This window comes from Nematolebias whitei, chromosome 21 (assembly GCF_014905685.2).
Source record: "Nematolebias whitei isolate Nwh7 chromosome 21, NemWhi1, whole genome shotgun sequence".
NCBI classification, from domain to species: Eukaryota; Metazoa; Chordata; class Actinopteri; order Cyprinodontiformes; family Rivulidae; genus Nematolebias; species Nematolebias whitei.
The window spans coordinates 12,730,485-12,745,859 of record NC_056518.1 but is presented as its reverse complement, the minus strand read 5'-3'; the positions used below and the strand labels follow the sequence as shown (position 1 = coordinate 12,745,859).

At 40.7% G+C, this 15,375-nt stretch overlaps 1 protein-coding gene across 1 annotated transcript in view; it reads left to right on the top strand.

Annotated features, from left to right (window-relative positions):
- The window catches only part of diras1b (DIRAS family, GTP-binding RAS-like 1b), a 17,922-nt gene that overhangs the window by 841 nt on the left and 1,706 nt on the right, over positions 1-15,375 (top strand). The window contains exon 2 of the mRNA XM_037695119.1: positions 13,287-13,626. Within this exon, the coding sequence (XP_037551047.1) occupies positions 13,318-13,626 (309 nt within the window). The 5' untranslated portion in view covers positions 13,287-13,317. The remainder of the gene's footprint in view (positions 1-13,286; positions 13,627-15,375) is intronic.

The window sequence follows — 15,375 nt, the reverse complement described above, 5'->3', positions numbered from 1 at the left end:
GGTTTACCATGACGCGCAGAAAGATCTGTGAACATATCGGCCCCCCTCTATATGCGCATATGACTCAACTTCCTGTGTGTACGTGTGTGCGTGCATATGTGTGTGTGTGTGTGGGGGGGGGGGGGGGGGGGTAAATCCTATGAGTGTGACAGAGCAGCCAGTTGCAGACTTTAACAAAACCTGCTGTTGGAAGATAAGAGGATGGAGGAGGTCCCCCTATCTGTCTGCCTGTCTGTCTGTCTGCTTGCTTGTCTGTCTGTCTGCCTGTGTGTATGCCTGTCTGTCTGCTTGCTTGTCTGTCTGCCTGCCTGTCTGTCTGTTTGTCTGTCTGCCTGCTTGTCTGCCTGTCTGTCTGTCTGTTTGCCTGCTTGTCTGTCTGTCTGTCTGCCTGCTTGTCTGTCTGTCTGCTTGTCTGTCTGTCTGCCTGCTTGTCTGTCTGTTTGTCTGTCTGCCTGTCTGTCTGCCTGCTTGTCTGTCTGTCTGCCTATCTGTCTGTCTGTCTGCTTGCTTGTCTGTCTGTTTGTCTGTCTGCCTGTCTGTCTGCCTGTCTGCCTGTCTGTCTGTCTGCCTGCCTGTCTGCCTGTCTGTCTGTCTGCCTGTCTGCCCGTCTGCCTGTCTGTCTGTCTGTCTGCCTGCCTGCCTGTCTGTCTGTCAGAGTGGTCAGTACAGTTGCGTAACAGCAGCTGAGTCAGGATGAAGCAGTGATTCAATTCTTGGTAACTGGCACGAGCACGATGAGATTCCAGTGAAGCATCTTTAGCAGCTCAAGACTAATCTGAGACGTCAGTTTCGGTCAAATTAAGAGACAAGTGTGGATATAAATATAATTTCCTCCAACAATATTAAATATGTCTCAAAGCAACATTCTTGTATAAATGTGCAGGTGTTTAAAAATAAGTGTCACCATAAAAAAAAAAAACAAGTATAAAAAGCCCCTCCAGATGTAAAAGTTCTAACAGAAACATAAACTGGTTCATTCTCAAAAAAAATGTCTTCAGTGTTATAGAGCACGTAAAAGAGGGGCTGTGTTAGCAAAATATCTCACAAACCACTGACTAACTGATGGAGTCAACCTGATCCAAGATGGCCACCACAGCTGAACAGATCCTAAACACTTACTGCAAAAAAAACCAAAACAATTAAATAAAATAAAAACACTGAAAAACATTTCGCAACACAAGTTGTAATTGATCTGATGCTGAGCCAATTTGTAAAAGTTCTTCATTCTCTGGAAGACCAGAATGATTTCTTCTGATCTGTATGCGCAGTCTGTGACCTCAGAGCACAAGTATTACTTTTACATTCTGGTCGCACTAACCCTTCATTAAACATGAACACCACCTTCTTTTTAAACAACGTTCAAAAAATAATCAGAACTTGCTTGAGACGACTGAAATCAGTGGGACTTTTATCCTCGCAGTTCTCAGACCTGGATCAACTCCTCTCATATTAACGATCGATCTCTGAGCAGATCAGCAGGGTCAGTCTGACCTGCCCCCCCCCCCCCCTCTGCTCCTGCAGGGATTCTGCTGAACGCTCCCCCAGTCTGGAGTCATTGTTTTGGTCACGTCAGGGAACCAAAGAGCATCCATGACATAAATAAATAAAAGTATATAAGCCTGACTAAAATAACGTCACTACTCTGCTGTGAGTGCTGCTAACCGTGTGTTAGCCATGTGTGTGTTCATGTGTGTGTGTCAGACTAGCAGGGATTATCAGGGTCATGTGGAGAGAGCAGAAGGAGCAACCCAGGTTGCATTAATACTCCGTCTACTAACACTGAGTGCTGCTGCACAGAACCAGCAGGATGAAGGTTACAGTGCTCAGTCACATCCCAGAAATCAAAGGGAGAAATGTTTTCTACATGAATTATCAATAAAAGACCAGATTTGCTTTTTTTTTTATTATTATTTTGTCAAATAAAATTAGACAAATCACAAGCATGGAGAGGCTTTATCAGACATACCAGAAATATGAGACTGGAAAATATAAAAGTATTAAAACAAACGTGAAGCTGAATTTGAACTCCTCTTTCACGATGGATCTTTGTGACGTCTGTTGCTAAATTTAAAGGAATAACGTCAGTAAAAAAAAAAATCAGGCATCAGTTCATGCTGAGTCCAAGAGGTGCATCAGAGGACGACGGGGTCCAAACGGTCTTGACACAAAGACTGTAAGTCCTGGGAATTGGGTCACTGCAGAGCAGGGCACGGGAACAGGAGAGGTTAAGCTCAGTAAGGAGCTCCTAGAAGCTCAGACCTCTGTCTGTGGAGCGTGCAGCTGACACGCTGCCATAAAAACCAGTATCTTACTCAGAAACCAGAACCATTAGATCCTCTGAGTGGACGCAGCGCGAGCGCTCAATGACTCTGCTGAAACTTGCAGAGGAGCGAGCTCAAACCTGCAAAACAGAAGCTAAAATTACACAAAACTAGCTAAAAATGTAAAGCTGCGTTTTTAAGCTAACTTTTTGCTCAAATTAGCAAACATTAGATAAAGGCCAAAGTTATGAAAACCATACTTAAGAATTAACAAATTTGTAGTTAAAAGGTAAAATTATCCAACCTATAGCTACAAAAATAGTATAACTGTAACCAAAAGCTAAATTTACCCAAAAAAGTAGCTAAAAAGTTACAAAACAAAGTTAAGATTAGCAAAATCTTAGCTATGTAAACGTTAAATGCTAAATGTTCATATAGCAATATTTCAGTGAAAAGCTACAGTTAGCAGAACCAAAGTAGCTAAAAGATGAAAACAGCCAAATCATTGCTAAAAGGCAGAAATAGCAAGACAGTATCGACAAGCTAAATAAAGAGTAGAAAGACCTAAAGCAGGTAAGTATACTGAAGCAGATTTTAGAGCAATGTTTCTGAAGAGAGACTGATGATACTGATGTATTTATATGCAGAAATGTTTGTAAATGGAGTTAAATATTGCAAAAAGTATAAAAGTTTCAAACATTCATAGTTCGCTATCGCAACTGTGAACAAGAAAGCAATGGAGAGAATGCTGACTCAGAATTTACATTATTGCATCTTGACTGACTTGAACACCACAGACGCCATCTTTGCTTTGAGAATGCTGATGGAGAAGTACAGGGAGGGTCAGAAAGAACTCCATTGTGTCTGTGTGGATTTAGAAAAAGCAGATGACCGGGTGCCGAGGGAGGAGGTGTGGTATTGTACAAGGAAATCTGGAGTGGCAGAGAAGTATGTTCGACTGGTCAGGACATGTATGAAGACAGCAGGACAGTGGTGAGATGTGCTGTAGGAGTGACAGATGGCTTCAAGGTGGAGGTGGGAGTGCATCAAGGATCGGCTCTGAGCCCCTTTTTGTTTTCTCTGGGACTAACAGATGAGGTCAGGCAGGAATCCTCATGGATTATGATGTTTGCAGATGACATTGTGATCTGTGGTGAGAACAGGGAACAGGTGGAAGAGAACTTGGAGAGGTGGAGGTATGCACTTGAAAGAAGAGGAATGAAAGTCAGCCGTAGTGAGACAGAGTCCATGTGTGTGAATGAGAGCGAGGAGGTGGAACAGTGAGGCTACAAGGAGCAGAGGTCACAAAGGTGCAGGACTTCAAGAACTTGTCCAGGACCATGGGGAATGTGGTAAAGAAGTGAAGAAGAGAGTCCAGACGAAGTTGACTGACAAAAAGACAGGAGACAGAACTGGAAGTGGCAGAAATGAAGATGTTGAGGTTCTCCTTAGGAGTGATAAGGATGGATAAGATTAGGAATGAGATCATCAGAGGTACAGCACACGTTGAACAACTGGGAGATAAAGTTAGAGAGACCAGACTGAGATGGTTTGGACATGTCCAGAGGACGGACAGTGGTTTGGACATGTCCAGAGGAGAGACAGTGGGTATATTGGTAGAAGGATGTTAGAAATGCAGCTGGCAGGAGAAAGATAAAGAGGAGATGTATGGATGCAGTTAGGACATGGAGGTAGTTGGAGTGAGGACAGAGATGGAGGAGGACGACTCACTGTGGCAACTACCGAAGAGGGAAAAGCTGAAAGAAGAAGATTTACAGCTCTCAGATGGTTTACTCACATTTGAAATGGTCACAACTGGTACGGATCGTGTAACAACTTCAACCTTGTTGGCGTCGCTGATATTTTTAGAAGTACACTATGCTCAGTGTGCAAAACCTTTCTGAGAGTAAGTGCCTTGAAATGGTGGTGAAGAAGGTTGAGCACTCTGCTCCTCTGCACATTGTGTTACCTTGAGAGCCAGAGTAGCTCATCTCGTAAACACAAGGGCTCAAATTTGATCATTCATCGTTTGACAAATAAAATGAGAAGCACTAATGATGTCTAACTAACACTGTAGCTTTAACTGCAGCGTTAATTAACTCAAAAGGGAACTTTCTGAGGCCTCTTGCAGTTTTTTTACACATTTAATACTTTAATGAAGGACAGAAAGCAGCGTTAGCGAGCATTTATAACACACAGATAACACATATTCTGTTGAGAGAAGCATCATCACCATCCTACAAACTCCCACAGAGAGCAGATGAAAAAACACGTACAGCTTCTGTTCACTTTTCCAGAGAAGCATGAAGAAACCAATGAAACCCGACCAGGATTTTAAAAAAAAGCCACATTCGGCTACAGCAGGTGTGAGTGCAGCGAAGCAGCAGCAGCGAGACCGAATCAAATTTTATGAAGTGAAACTCCACAGTCTGCTCAAACCTAATGAAAACGCCCGAGTCCTAAAATTGCCTCGCTAAAAACGTTGATTAATTCCTGCAGTGCAAGCGCGAGAGAGAGAGGACAGAATATTTCAGAACAACGTGGAGCTGATAATCTGTTGATCGTGTAAACCCGCTCATCACCAAATAGCCATGTATTCACAGCATTCCAGTATGAGCACCCTGATTAAAACCCTTTCCTGCAGAGATACCGCTTCATTTAATCACGCTCTTGATCTGCAGAACGGCCTTGTGCGTTTGATGCTGGCTAATGCGCCTCTTTGAAGCCGCCGCTCCAGAGGATCTCTTGAGGCAAATTGGATGTGCATATTTTTAGGTAAAGGTGACATTTCTTTGCGCTCTCCATCAAAGAAGCGAGTGATTCAGATTTTTTTTGTAAATTATTTTAGAATGAAAAGAGAAAGGAGCCCGTTTGGTCTGAGTAGGCCTGTCACAATAAACAATAAATCGATTAATCGCATGATAAATGAAAATTATCTACCTCATTTATCGGCTTTATCGTTTCTTTGTCTCCCTCTTTCTACTGAAGACACTGGATGACAAAAGGCTCAACTCCGGTGCTCTTCACTGACCTCTCCCTTTCTCTTTAAAATCTGTTTTAACCGTCCAAAATCACGTTTTTGGATCGTTAAAAGCAGCTAAGCTGAGAAGCTAAGCTAAAGGCCGACCTGGGGAAATAAACCTCCGTCTTGTCCAAGCTCCAAAAATTCACGGTTGAAACCCGTGCCTTCGTGTAATAAGTTGTTTTTCTTTGCAAAAAGAAGCTGAGAACTTATTTACTGATCTATTTAATTAAAAGTTTTGTGTGAAAAATGTTATGCTAAAGAGCTCAAACCACACCGAGCGTCCTCCATTTTGTGAACTGAAAAACAAGAAGTCAAGGGGTCTCCCTCCCATTTTTCTTAAAGAGACATGCTGCTCGCTCCCTCACTATCCATCCTTCGGTTGAAACAGTTTTATACTGCAGCCCGGTGGTCAAAAAAGGTACTACACACAAAATTAACCAACATTTTTTTCTTAAAAATTACAATAACTACTAATTATTGTTCAATTTCAAACAATATTATCGTTTATCGCAATAATTTTTGAGACAATTAATCGTCCAGCAAAATTTGTTATCGTGACAGGCCTAAGTCTGAGCCAAACTGATCTGATAATGAATTCTGGCTGCTCGGCCTCACAAACACATTTAAAGAGCACCATTAATTCATGAAGGAACCGCAGTTCCCTCGTTTCAAATTAAAAGCTTAGCATTTTTTGAAGGATTGTGTATCGCCCGTCAATCATGACTTAGGTTAAGATTATCTCAAATCACAAAAAAGTTAAATCATGTCATCTGGGCAGTTTCTTTTTTGGAAGAAAACGTTTCGTCTTTCATCCGAAGGACTTCATCAGTCTGAGGCCTTTCAACAGGAGCTGTTGCTTTAAGTACCTTGTTGACGTGGCTCAAACCAGTCTGCTGTGGAGTTCCCAGAAACTGGCTTTACACATGCAAAATGGAGGACCATCAGTCTAAAACAATTGATTATCAGTGAATCAAATGTTATAGGCCAAATGGCCGCTTACTACTCACCAAACCAGCCCGATGACGTTTTACCTGGATGACTGATCCTAGGTTGTCCTCAGGCTGGCTCGGTGAGTAGTAAGCGGCCATTTTGCCTATATCATTTGATTCACTGATGAGCGATGGTTTTAGACTGATGGTCCTCCATTTTGCATGTGTAAAGCCAGTTTCTGGGAACTCCACAGCAGACTGGTTTGAGCCACGTCAATAAGGTACTTAATGCAACAGCTCCTGTTGGAAGGCCTCAGACTGATGAAGTCCTTCGGATGAAAGATGAAACGCTTTCTTCCAAAAAAGAATATGTCCATATGACACAATTTAACTTTTTTATTGTGATTTTATTTACCTGGATGATTGAGCATACTTATTCATTATCATCATCATATACGGCTTGATAGCTACTGCCACACCAAAGCATTTATTTGTACATTTTACAGGGCTATAGCCATTTTTGTGTAGACAAAGGTCAGTTAGCTGCTCCATCTTGACTCCGTGTACGATCAATAAGGATCATTCAGAGATTTAACAAAGTTAAGTTAGGTTCTCTGGACAGATTCAAAGAATAAAACAAACTTGTTGAAACGTTTCATTCGGTCTGAGGAGCTGCACAATCTCTGGCTTACAAATAGCACCTTCTCATGGTGGATCAAACAGTTTGCTGATGACATCCAGAACTAGTCGTTCACATGATAAAGGAGGACCATCATTCTAACAATGGATCGTTAGTGCTCTCGTGGCTGTTTACTATTCACAGAGGGCTGAGTGATACTAGCAATAACAACATTGTAAGAGGGGGACAGTTGAACATGGAGGCTCCGCCCCTTCCCTCTGTTCAGTGCAGCTCCTCAGACTGACGAAGTTCTTTGGATAAAAGATGAACCGTTTCAACAAGTTTTTATTTTATTTTTTTTTATCCGTCCAGAGGACCTGACTTAACTTTGTTAGATTTTTTTCCTAACTGGATTATTGAGCATGCACCAGGATATTATTCAGAGAGTTTCAGTAAAATATCTTCAGTGCTTTTCTAGCAGACAAAAGTGTTGATTCCAGCTGTGAATGCCAAGAATTCAAGGTGTTACATATGTTACATACATATATAGTGAGTTGTGCTCAAAGTACATGTTGGAGACAACGCTCCGTTCCTGCCATACCAATTTTAACTCATCTTCACCTGTCTGAGTTTAGCCATTTTGTGTTTGCTTGGGTCAGCTGACTCTGGTGGCCATCTTGTCTTGAGCTGATTCCCAATTTTAACAGTCTGTATACACCCAATGACTAATTTCTGAAAGTTTCATTTATATTAGTTCAGTGAATAATGAATTATTTTGTTGGTGATACAGACAAACACCCACACACAGAAACATTATCGCTCTGCCTTCGCCTTCAGCAGTGGCTGATAAAATAAGAAAAGAAGTGGCAACATGCAGAGATGGCTCACGTTGGAGAGAGTGCCATTAATCCCAAAACCTGAGAGTCAAGGACGAACGGCGTGGAGTGGAAGGGCAGGATGTGTGTCACCTGTGTGTGCAGCCACAGCTGCCGAGAGAGGCGGAGAGACGGCTAATTTTAGCTCAGGTGGAAGACGAGCGGGGGAGAGCGGAGGAAGGTTTCCGCTGAGCAGAAGCTAAAACCTACAGCTAAAATAAAGAATAATTAAAGACAAGCTTCCAGGAGACTGACTGTCAGGGCCTGGAGAGACACTGCATTGATTAAAACCACTGAAGCTTTAGCTTATTGATCAACAAGGACCTGGGGAGGGAGACAGCAGGTTAATGCTCTTATTTTACAACCATGCAGTAGAAATCCTGAGAAAAGCAGAATATGTTGTAGGTGGAGAGCAGGACTATTCAACTGGTGGCCCGGGGGCCAAATCAGGCCCACAGGTGAGCTCAGTTCGGTCCACCAATGGGTTCATTTTAAAATAAAATTAGATTTTAAACCATAAAACAAACGCTTAATGAGAATAACTGCTGGATGTTTGGCCCTTGAGTGTAGACGGTCATTACACCGGATCAAAGACCGGGAGCTACTCGAGAGAATACATGCTGCCCGTCAGAGTTTAAACCAAGATCGTCTCAAGTTGAGAAACGAGTTTCCAAAAGTTATCATTATGGGCAGTCTCATGCATTAAATCAGGTTCATATTACGTGTTGTGAATAACTCTCAGCTGCTACCACGTCAACGTTTAGTTGAATATCTGTACAATACATCGAGTTATAGCCGTTTTATGTTTTCTAAGCTCAGTTGGGTGTGGAGGCCATCAGGGGTGATTCTAGAGTCTGACCTGTTAGGGGTGCTTAGCCCCCAGTGCTGACAACGGCTCTTGTTTTGAACAACATGGAGGCCATTGGTGTCATAAACCTTTGTAATGTGGGGCTACACTAGTGGGGGGGTCTAGGGGTCCTCCCCCAGAAAATTTTGAATAAAGTAGATGCAGTTTCTGCATCGTGGTGTATTTTAACGGGGTACGTTTACCTCCATAAGTAAACTCTGGATGAAGCTCTCAACCTTGACCTCTCTAAGAGATTTTAAACATCTGTTAAGTTCATGGATAAAACCAGCAGACGTGTTCCTGTTTGTAGCATTTTACACCACTTTAAAATGTAACTGTTTTTGTTGCGTTTTTATGTTATTTCTTCTATTTACTTTTCATTTTGTATATGATTGTCTATCGTTGTGTGTACCTCGTCTGTGCTCTTTGTTTAAATCAGTTCTCTCTTGTAAATGAGTCCTCGAGGCTCAGTGAGACTAAACTGCATAAATAAAGGTTGAATGAATCAATGATTCAAAAAAAAAAAAAAAAAAAAAGACCACTTGATTCAATAACTATTTTAGAGTTAATGGCACAACAAGAAGTAGCGCCAAGTTAGCGGCGTGCAATACAGACGCGTTAGCTAAGATGCTACAGACGTAGCGCTCTGCTTTACATGACACAACAAAATAAACACTTTGTACACAATCAGTTGAGTTTTAACTGATCATAACAAACAAAGACTAAACTTATGCAACAAGAAGTTACAACATATATCTACATTTGAAACACACAAAACAAAACACAGCTAGTTTCAAGCATTAACCTTTAATTTAACCATTAATCATATTGTACAATGTAATTATGACAGAAAATGGAGGATTTACCTACAGTTACCTTCATACAGATGAACATGTACTTCCTGTTTATCGCTGCTGTTTTCAGCTGCTCATGGGGTCGGCCGCTGGGCGTTATCATCTTTTACATTTTTCCAGACTCAGTTTAGGTTTTGGAAATGTAATAAACTGTATTCCACTCTCTAAAGCAGGAATATTCAACTAAACTGCTCAGGGGGCCACAGTTACTGAAAGCAGCAGCTCAGGGGCCGAACATCCAGTAATTAAAGTCATTATGTAAATAAACCAAGTATTACAATGATCTGTTACCTTTTAAATGTGTTTATTTTGTGGCATTGAATCATAAATGTAATTAACAGAACCCCAAACCACCCAAAATATACATTTTAAATTTAACTTTATTTTTTTTAAGGGTGCTGAATTAAACTTTAGGAGTACTTGAACACCCCATAAAGAGGCTAAAATCGCCACTGGCAGCCATCTTGAATCACACCTTCATGCAGGCAATAATAAATTTAAAGGCAGAAAACAAATTATTTGGCTAAATTTGACCAGGTGACAATTTTAATAAAAACAACTAAATTACTTTTTAGGGCAACATGTAATCCTTAAAAACATGTTAGGTCTTTATATTTATATTAAGGTGATTTTTGAGAATCCAAATCTTGAGTCTAATTTTCCATTTTGATTTTATTTGAGTTCAAACCAGAGCTGATAAAAATCGCCTCTAAAGATGCTTAAAGGCCCTTGTGATCACTTTTAGTGTTTACGCATGATATAATTTAGAAAGGTCTTGATCTAATCATTTGCTTTAAGCCATCATTTTAAAAAAAGCATTTCATAACTATAAGATTTTTCTTGTTTGTTTATTGGAGCTAATTAAAATGAAATCAAAGTGACATGTATATTTTCATTGTTTGTTTACACTTGTAAAACAAGCTAAATGTTTAAGAGTTTTGACATCGTCTCAGTTTTCTCTTCTTCTAAAACTATCACCTAAAAGTTTTATAAATTAGTGTTTTATACAGTTCTGTGCTATCTGCACAAGTCCTGCAGGATGAGCTTCTTTTTGTCTCCGTCGAGGTTTTCTTTAGGTGATAAATGATGAAACACAGGAGCGTTCAGAGGCTGACCCTCAGAGAATGGTACTCTGTAAAGTACATTGATTTAAAAATGTCTGCGTCAGGAAAAATTATGTGGAGGCTCACCAAACTCATCCCTCCTAATGTGTGCTCTGGCTCATAATCAGATAAGACTGACAAAATGATTAAAACCCTGTTTACCCCTCTGTTTAATTCTATATCAGTTTAGTTTATTTATTAAGCATCAATTCAAAATATAAGTTGCCCAAAAGTAAAATAATAAACGGAGTTGTAAATAGATTCAGATTCAAATATTGAAATTATATTTTGCAAAGGATCAGTGAGAACGACTGCTGAGGGAACGGAAACTGAACTGTTAAATTAAAAAGGTTTCGTCTTTCATCCGAAGGACTTCTTCAGTCTGAGGAGCCCTGACTTTTGAGTCTGAGTTTTGAAGCGCGTTGGCATGGCTGCCTTTAGAGGAGTTGACGGTGGAGAGGGCGGGCCCCGGAGGCCATCTTATCACCAGCAAACTGGGTTTTTTTTTCACTCTGGGAGTGAGCTGTTTGTGAGATTCAGTTTGGTTTGGTGGCTCTTCAGACTGAAGAAGTCCTTCGGATGAAGGATGAATTTTCTCAGCAACAAAGAAACTGTCCAGCTGAGCTGACTGAACATTGTTGGATTTATACCTGGATTAATGAGCATGAACTTTGGTGTAAAAAGGAGCAAAACACTATCTGCTGCTGCTGCTTCTTCTTCTTTCGGCTGCTCCCTTCTTCAGGGGTCACCACAGTGAACTAAGTCGCACGAAGACTTGGCGATTGTTTTTATGCCGCACGCTCTTCCTGACACAACCACAGACCACCGAGCTACCACAGCCCTCTGTGCAGAGCAGAGCTGCTATCTAGGGCACCCGGGGGAGCAATTGGTGGGGGTTAAGGGCCTCGCTCAAGGGCACAGAGTGGGGCAAATGAGGGTGGAGGCAGGTGTGGGTGCTTCACCGTTCCCACCCACATTTTGATGTGGTCAGTCCAGAGGATCGAACTGTCGACCTTCCGATCACAGGCTCACCTTCTCTAACCTCTATGCCACCACTCCCAAGCAAAACACCAGCTAAAGGCTAAAAAAAAGCAAAATGCGAGCTAAAAGTTGAAAGCAGTTGTAGTGAACTTGACCTGATGTCAAAACTAAGCCTAAGGTCAAAACCCTTGACCTTAAGAACCTTGTGGGACAGAAACTGTCATTTCATTGATTTGAATCCAGAAATACAGGTTCACCCATCCTGAGACTTTCTTTCTTGAAAATTCAAGTGAAAGAACACTCTCTTTTCTATTATCATTACTATTTTACAAATGTTGATAACCAAAGTGTTTTAGTTCAAACCATTTTAGATGTTGCAGTGAACTAATCAATTTTATTAACTGTAAAACAGTAACAATGATTTTTTAGTTGCTTATGCAAAGTAGAATTCATGTTAAGGCCTGTTACAGATTTTTATGCATTTTCTGATTTCTGTCTTTGAATGAGCAAGTGTAAGTTTACTCCAAGGTCAGGAGTCGAAGCAGACAAGTGTTGGAACGAATGGTCGTTGTTTACATCCTCTCAGACGTCAACAGAGAAGTTGGCACCTGTTTCTCCAAACTCGCCAAAATATTTCTCTCTCTGTCTCTGAGAACATTTTAATCTGTTCCATAACAATTCTTGCTGTTTTCTGACTTCTAGTAACCTCTTACGTCACAAACCACACCCCTGTCTGGTTGATATTGACCAATCAGGAACTCTCAAATATACCGGAAATAGAGCTCTTTAAATGCCGGTACTTCCTAGTTCTCGCAGTTCTGTGTTGTAGCAGTTCTGAGATGTTCGCAGTTCTGTGAAGTCGTTGTTCTGTGAGTTGCCGTTGGAGTCGGCTGGAGAGTTTGCAGCTCCAGTCGTTTGGGAGAACAGAAGTCCAGCCATGATAGAGCTCTTCCGAGTTTTATGGGATTATAACATCTTCACCTCTGAGTGGAACTCGGACGAACCCCACTCATGTGAGGTCCACTGGCTGAGGTGAACTTGTGTCAGACGGGATATCGTCACTACTTCGGACGAGTCACAGCCATCCTATGGAGACGCTGAAAGGTAGCGTTAACTGGAGCTCCTTATCTGCTGATTCATCTTCAGAGAGGTAACGAGTCAAGTTTACTACCGAGCGTACCGAGGAAAAGCTGGGTTCGAATGGAGAGTGTCGGTTCTGGTTAACACTCCCCCTCACACACCATCTTTTACTCCCTTTAAACTTCACTTTCCATCTTTAAAAAATTCTTCTATCAAGTAGAAATCCTTCCAGATAATTTAGAAATGTCTGTGTAAAGTGCTCATCCACCGCCGTGTGGATAATTGATCACAATTGTACAGCCGCTGATTAATTATGTTGTTATTCTCATATTTTGCCAAATTAATGTAAATGTTTGATGTTAAACTTTGATTCTGTAAAATAAATGACCGCATTCATTTTGATGGGTCAAAGATAAATAACGTCTCACGTTACATTTTATTAAATTCAATGCACGTTTTATTCAGTCCAGAAAAATGAAGAATCCGTTTTAATTGATGAATATATCGCAGCATCTGTTCATCTACATATTGGTGGCCCGTAACATGCTCATAAATGGACTGTGTATGCGTGTAATAATTGATTTTACGTGTTGGCATGAAAAAGAAATAACAGATTGTTTGCTGTGCTGAAACGCAGCTGGAGCTGCGCGCTTGGAGAAAAAGAGAGAAGATAAATAAATGAACTCTGAACTGGCGTGCTTCAATTTTACAGGTGTAACACTGTCTCAAGCTGAGGGGCCGGAATGCCGGAGCAGAGCAACGACTATCGGGTGGTGGTGTTCGGGGCTGGAGGAGTGGGCAAGAGCTCCCTGGTTCTGCGCTTTGTTAAAGGCACCTTCAGGGACACCTACATCCCCACGGTGGAGGACACCTACCGACAGGTGATCAGTTGCGACAAGAGCGTGTGCACGCTGCAGATCACAGACACAACAGGCAGCCATCAGTTCCCGGCCATGCAGCGTCTGTCCATCTCCAAGGGCCACGCCTTCATCCTGGTCTACTCCATCACAAGCAAGCAGTCCCTGGAGGAGCTCAAGCCCATCTACCAACAGGTGGGAGTTTACAGTCTATTCACGGACTCGTCCCTCAGAAATATATAAAAGGCTTAGCGTTCTTTAAAGGCCTGCATATTTCACAGAAGTTTTAAACTAAGCTCATTTTATGATGAGAATGAAGGAGTTATGGCTGCTTTGGTCAAACCTTGTAGGTGTGCACAGTTTCATGCAAGAGCTTGAATATATGTGTGTTAGCTCTCAGCGTATGTGTTGGGACTGATCTCTGTCTACTAACACATCAAATTATAACTTCATATCTGAAAACTGACTGACTTACAGCCATTTGTGTTGAAAACATTGGTTAACCATCTTCAACTGAGTTGGCCTAAAACATTAATTAGATTTGATGGACATGCAATGATTACTTTCTGTTTCATTAAAATCCATCTAGTGGTTTGTGAACTATTTTGCTAACAAACAGACAGTGGACTCTAATTATTATTATCATTAACCTTTATTTGACCAGGTGAATACCACTGAGATCACAGAGCTCTTTTTAAATGAAGGCCCGGGCCTGAAAGCAGCCTAAACACACCGTTTGGATGTGGGAGGGGATCGGAGTACCCAGAGAAAACCCACACAAACAAGAGGAGAACGTGTAATTAAGCACAGAAAGACACTGACCCAAACTGAGGACTATGTACCGTATTATCCAGAGTATACATCGCATCAGTCAACAAAGAATCATGAAGAGGACAAAAACATAAAAGTCTCATTTATTATGCATTTATTTAATGGTCAAAACAGCTTCATTTCAACTGGGCGGCATGGCGTCATCCATCCACACATCCATTAATCGCAGTTGGAGCCGCAAGATCTCCAGCGTTCCTCCACCTGCACCAACTGAGTACAGGAGGACTCGCTGTTGCAGTTCTTTGAAATTTAAAGCGGCAGTCAAAAATTGCATTATGAATATGGAAAATAAAAACATATATAAGTCGCAGGCCTGACAAATCTATGCAACAAACTGCGACTTATACGCCAGAAAATACGGAACATCTCCAATGTACTTGAGGAGTATGTTGAAGATGACTCTATGCCATATTTCAGGTCAAACTATGTAAAGTTAAGTTGCAATGTTGTGTTTTCTAAGGTTGTTTTGGGCTGCAGATGATAAATAAGTATAAAGTTTGGGATTAAATATAAAGATTTTCAGACAAATTCTGCTTTATTAAACAGCTAAACATCAAGAAATCTTCTTGGAAGCAAAAGATTTTTACGATGTTGTGACATTCCTCTAATGAGCTGCACTCCACAGCTCAACAGTTTTATTAGATCAAAGTCTATTACTGTTAACTGTAACTGTAACTATAACTGTAACTATAACTATAACTGTAACTGTAACTGTAACTATAACTATAACTGTAACTGTAACTATAACTATAACTATAACTGTAACTATAACTGTAACTATAACTATAACTATAACTGTAACTATAACTGTAACTATAACTATAACTATACTGTAACTGTAACTGTAACTATAACTGTAACTATAACTATAACTGTAACTATAACTATAACTATAACTGTAACTATAACTGTAACTGTAACTATAACTGTAACTATAACTATAACTGTAACTGTAACTATAACTATAACTGTAACTATAACTATAACTATAACTGTAACTATAACTGTAACTATAACTATAACTATACTGTAACTGTAACTGTAACTATAACTATAACTATAACTATAACTATAACTGTAACTATAACTATAACTATACTGTAACTGTAACTA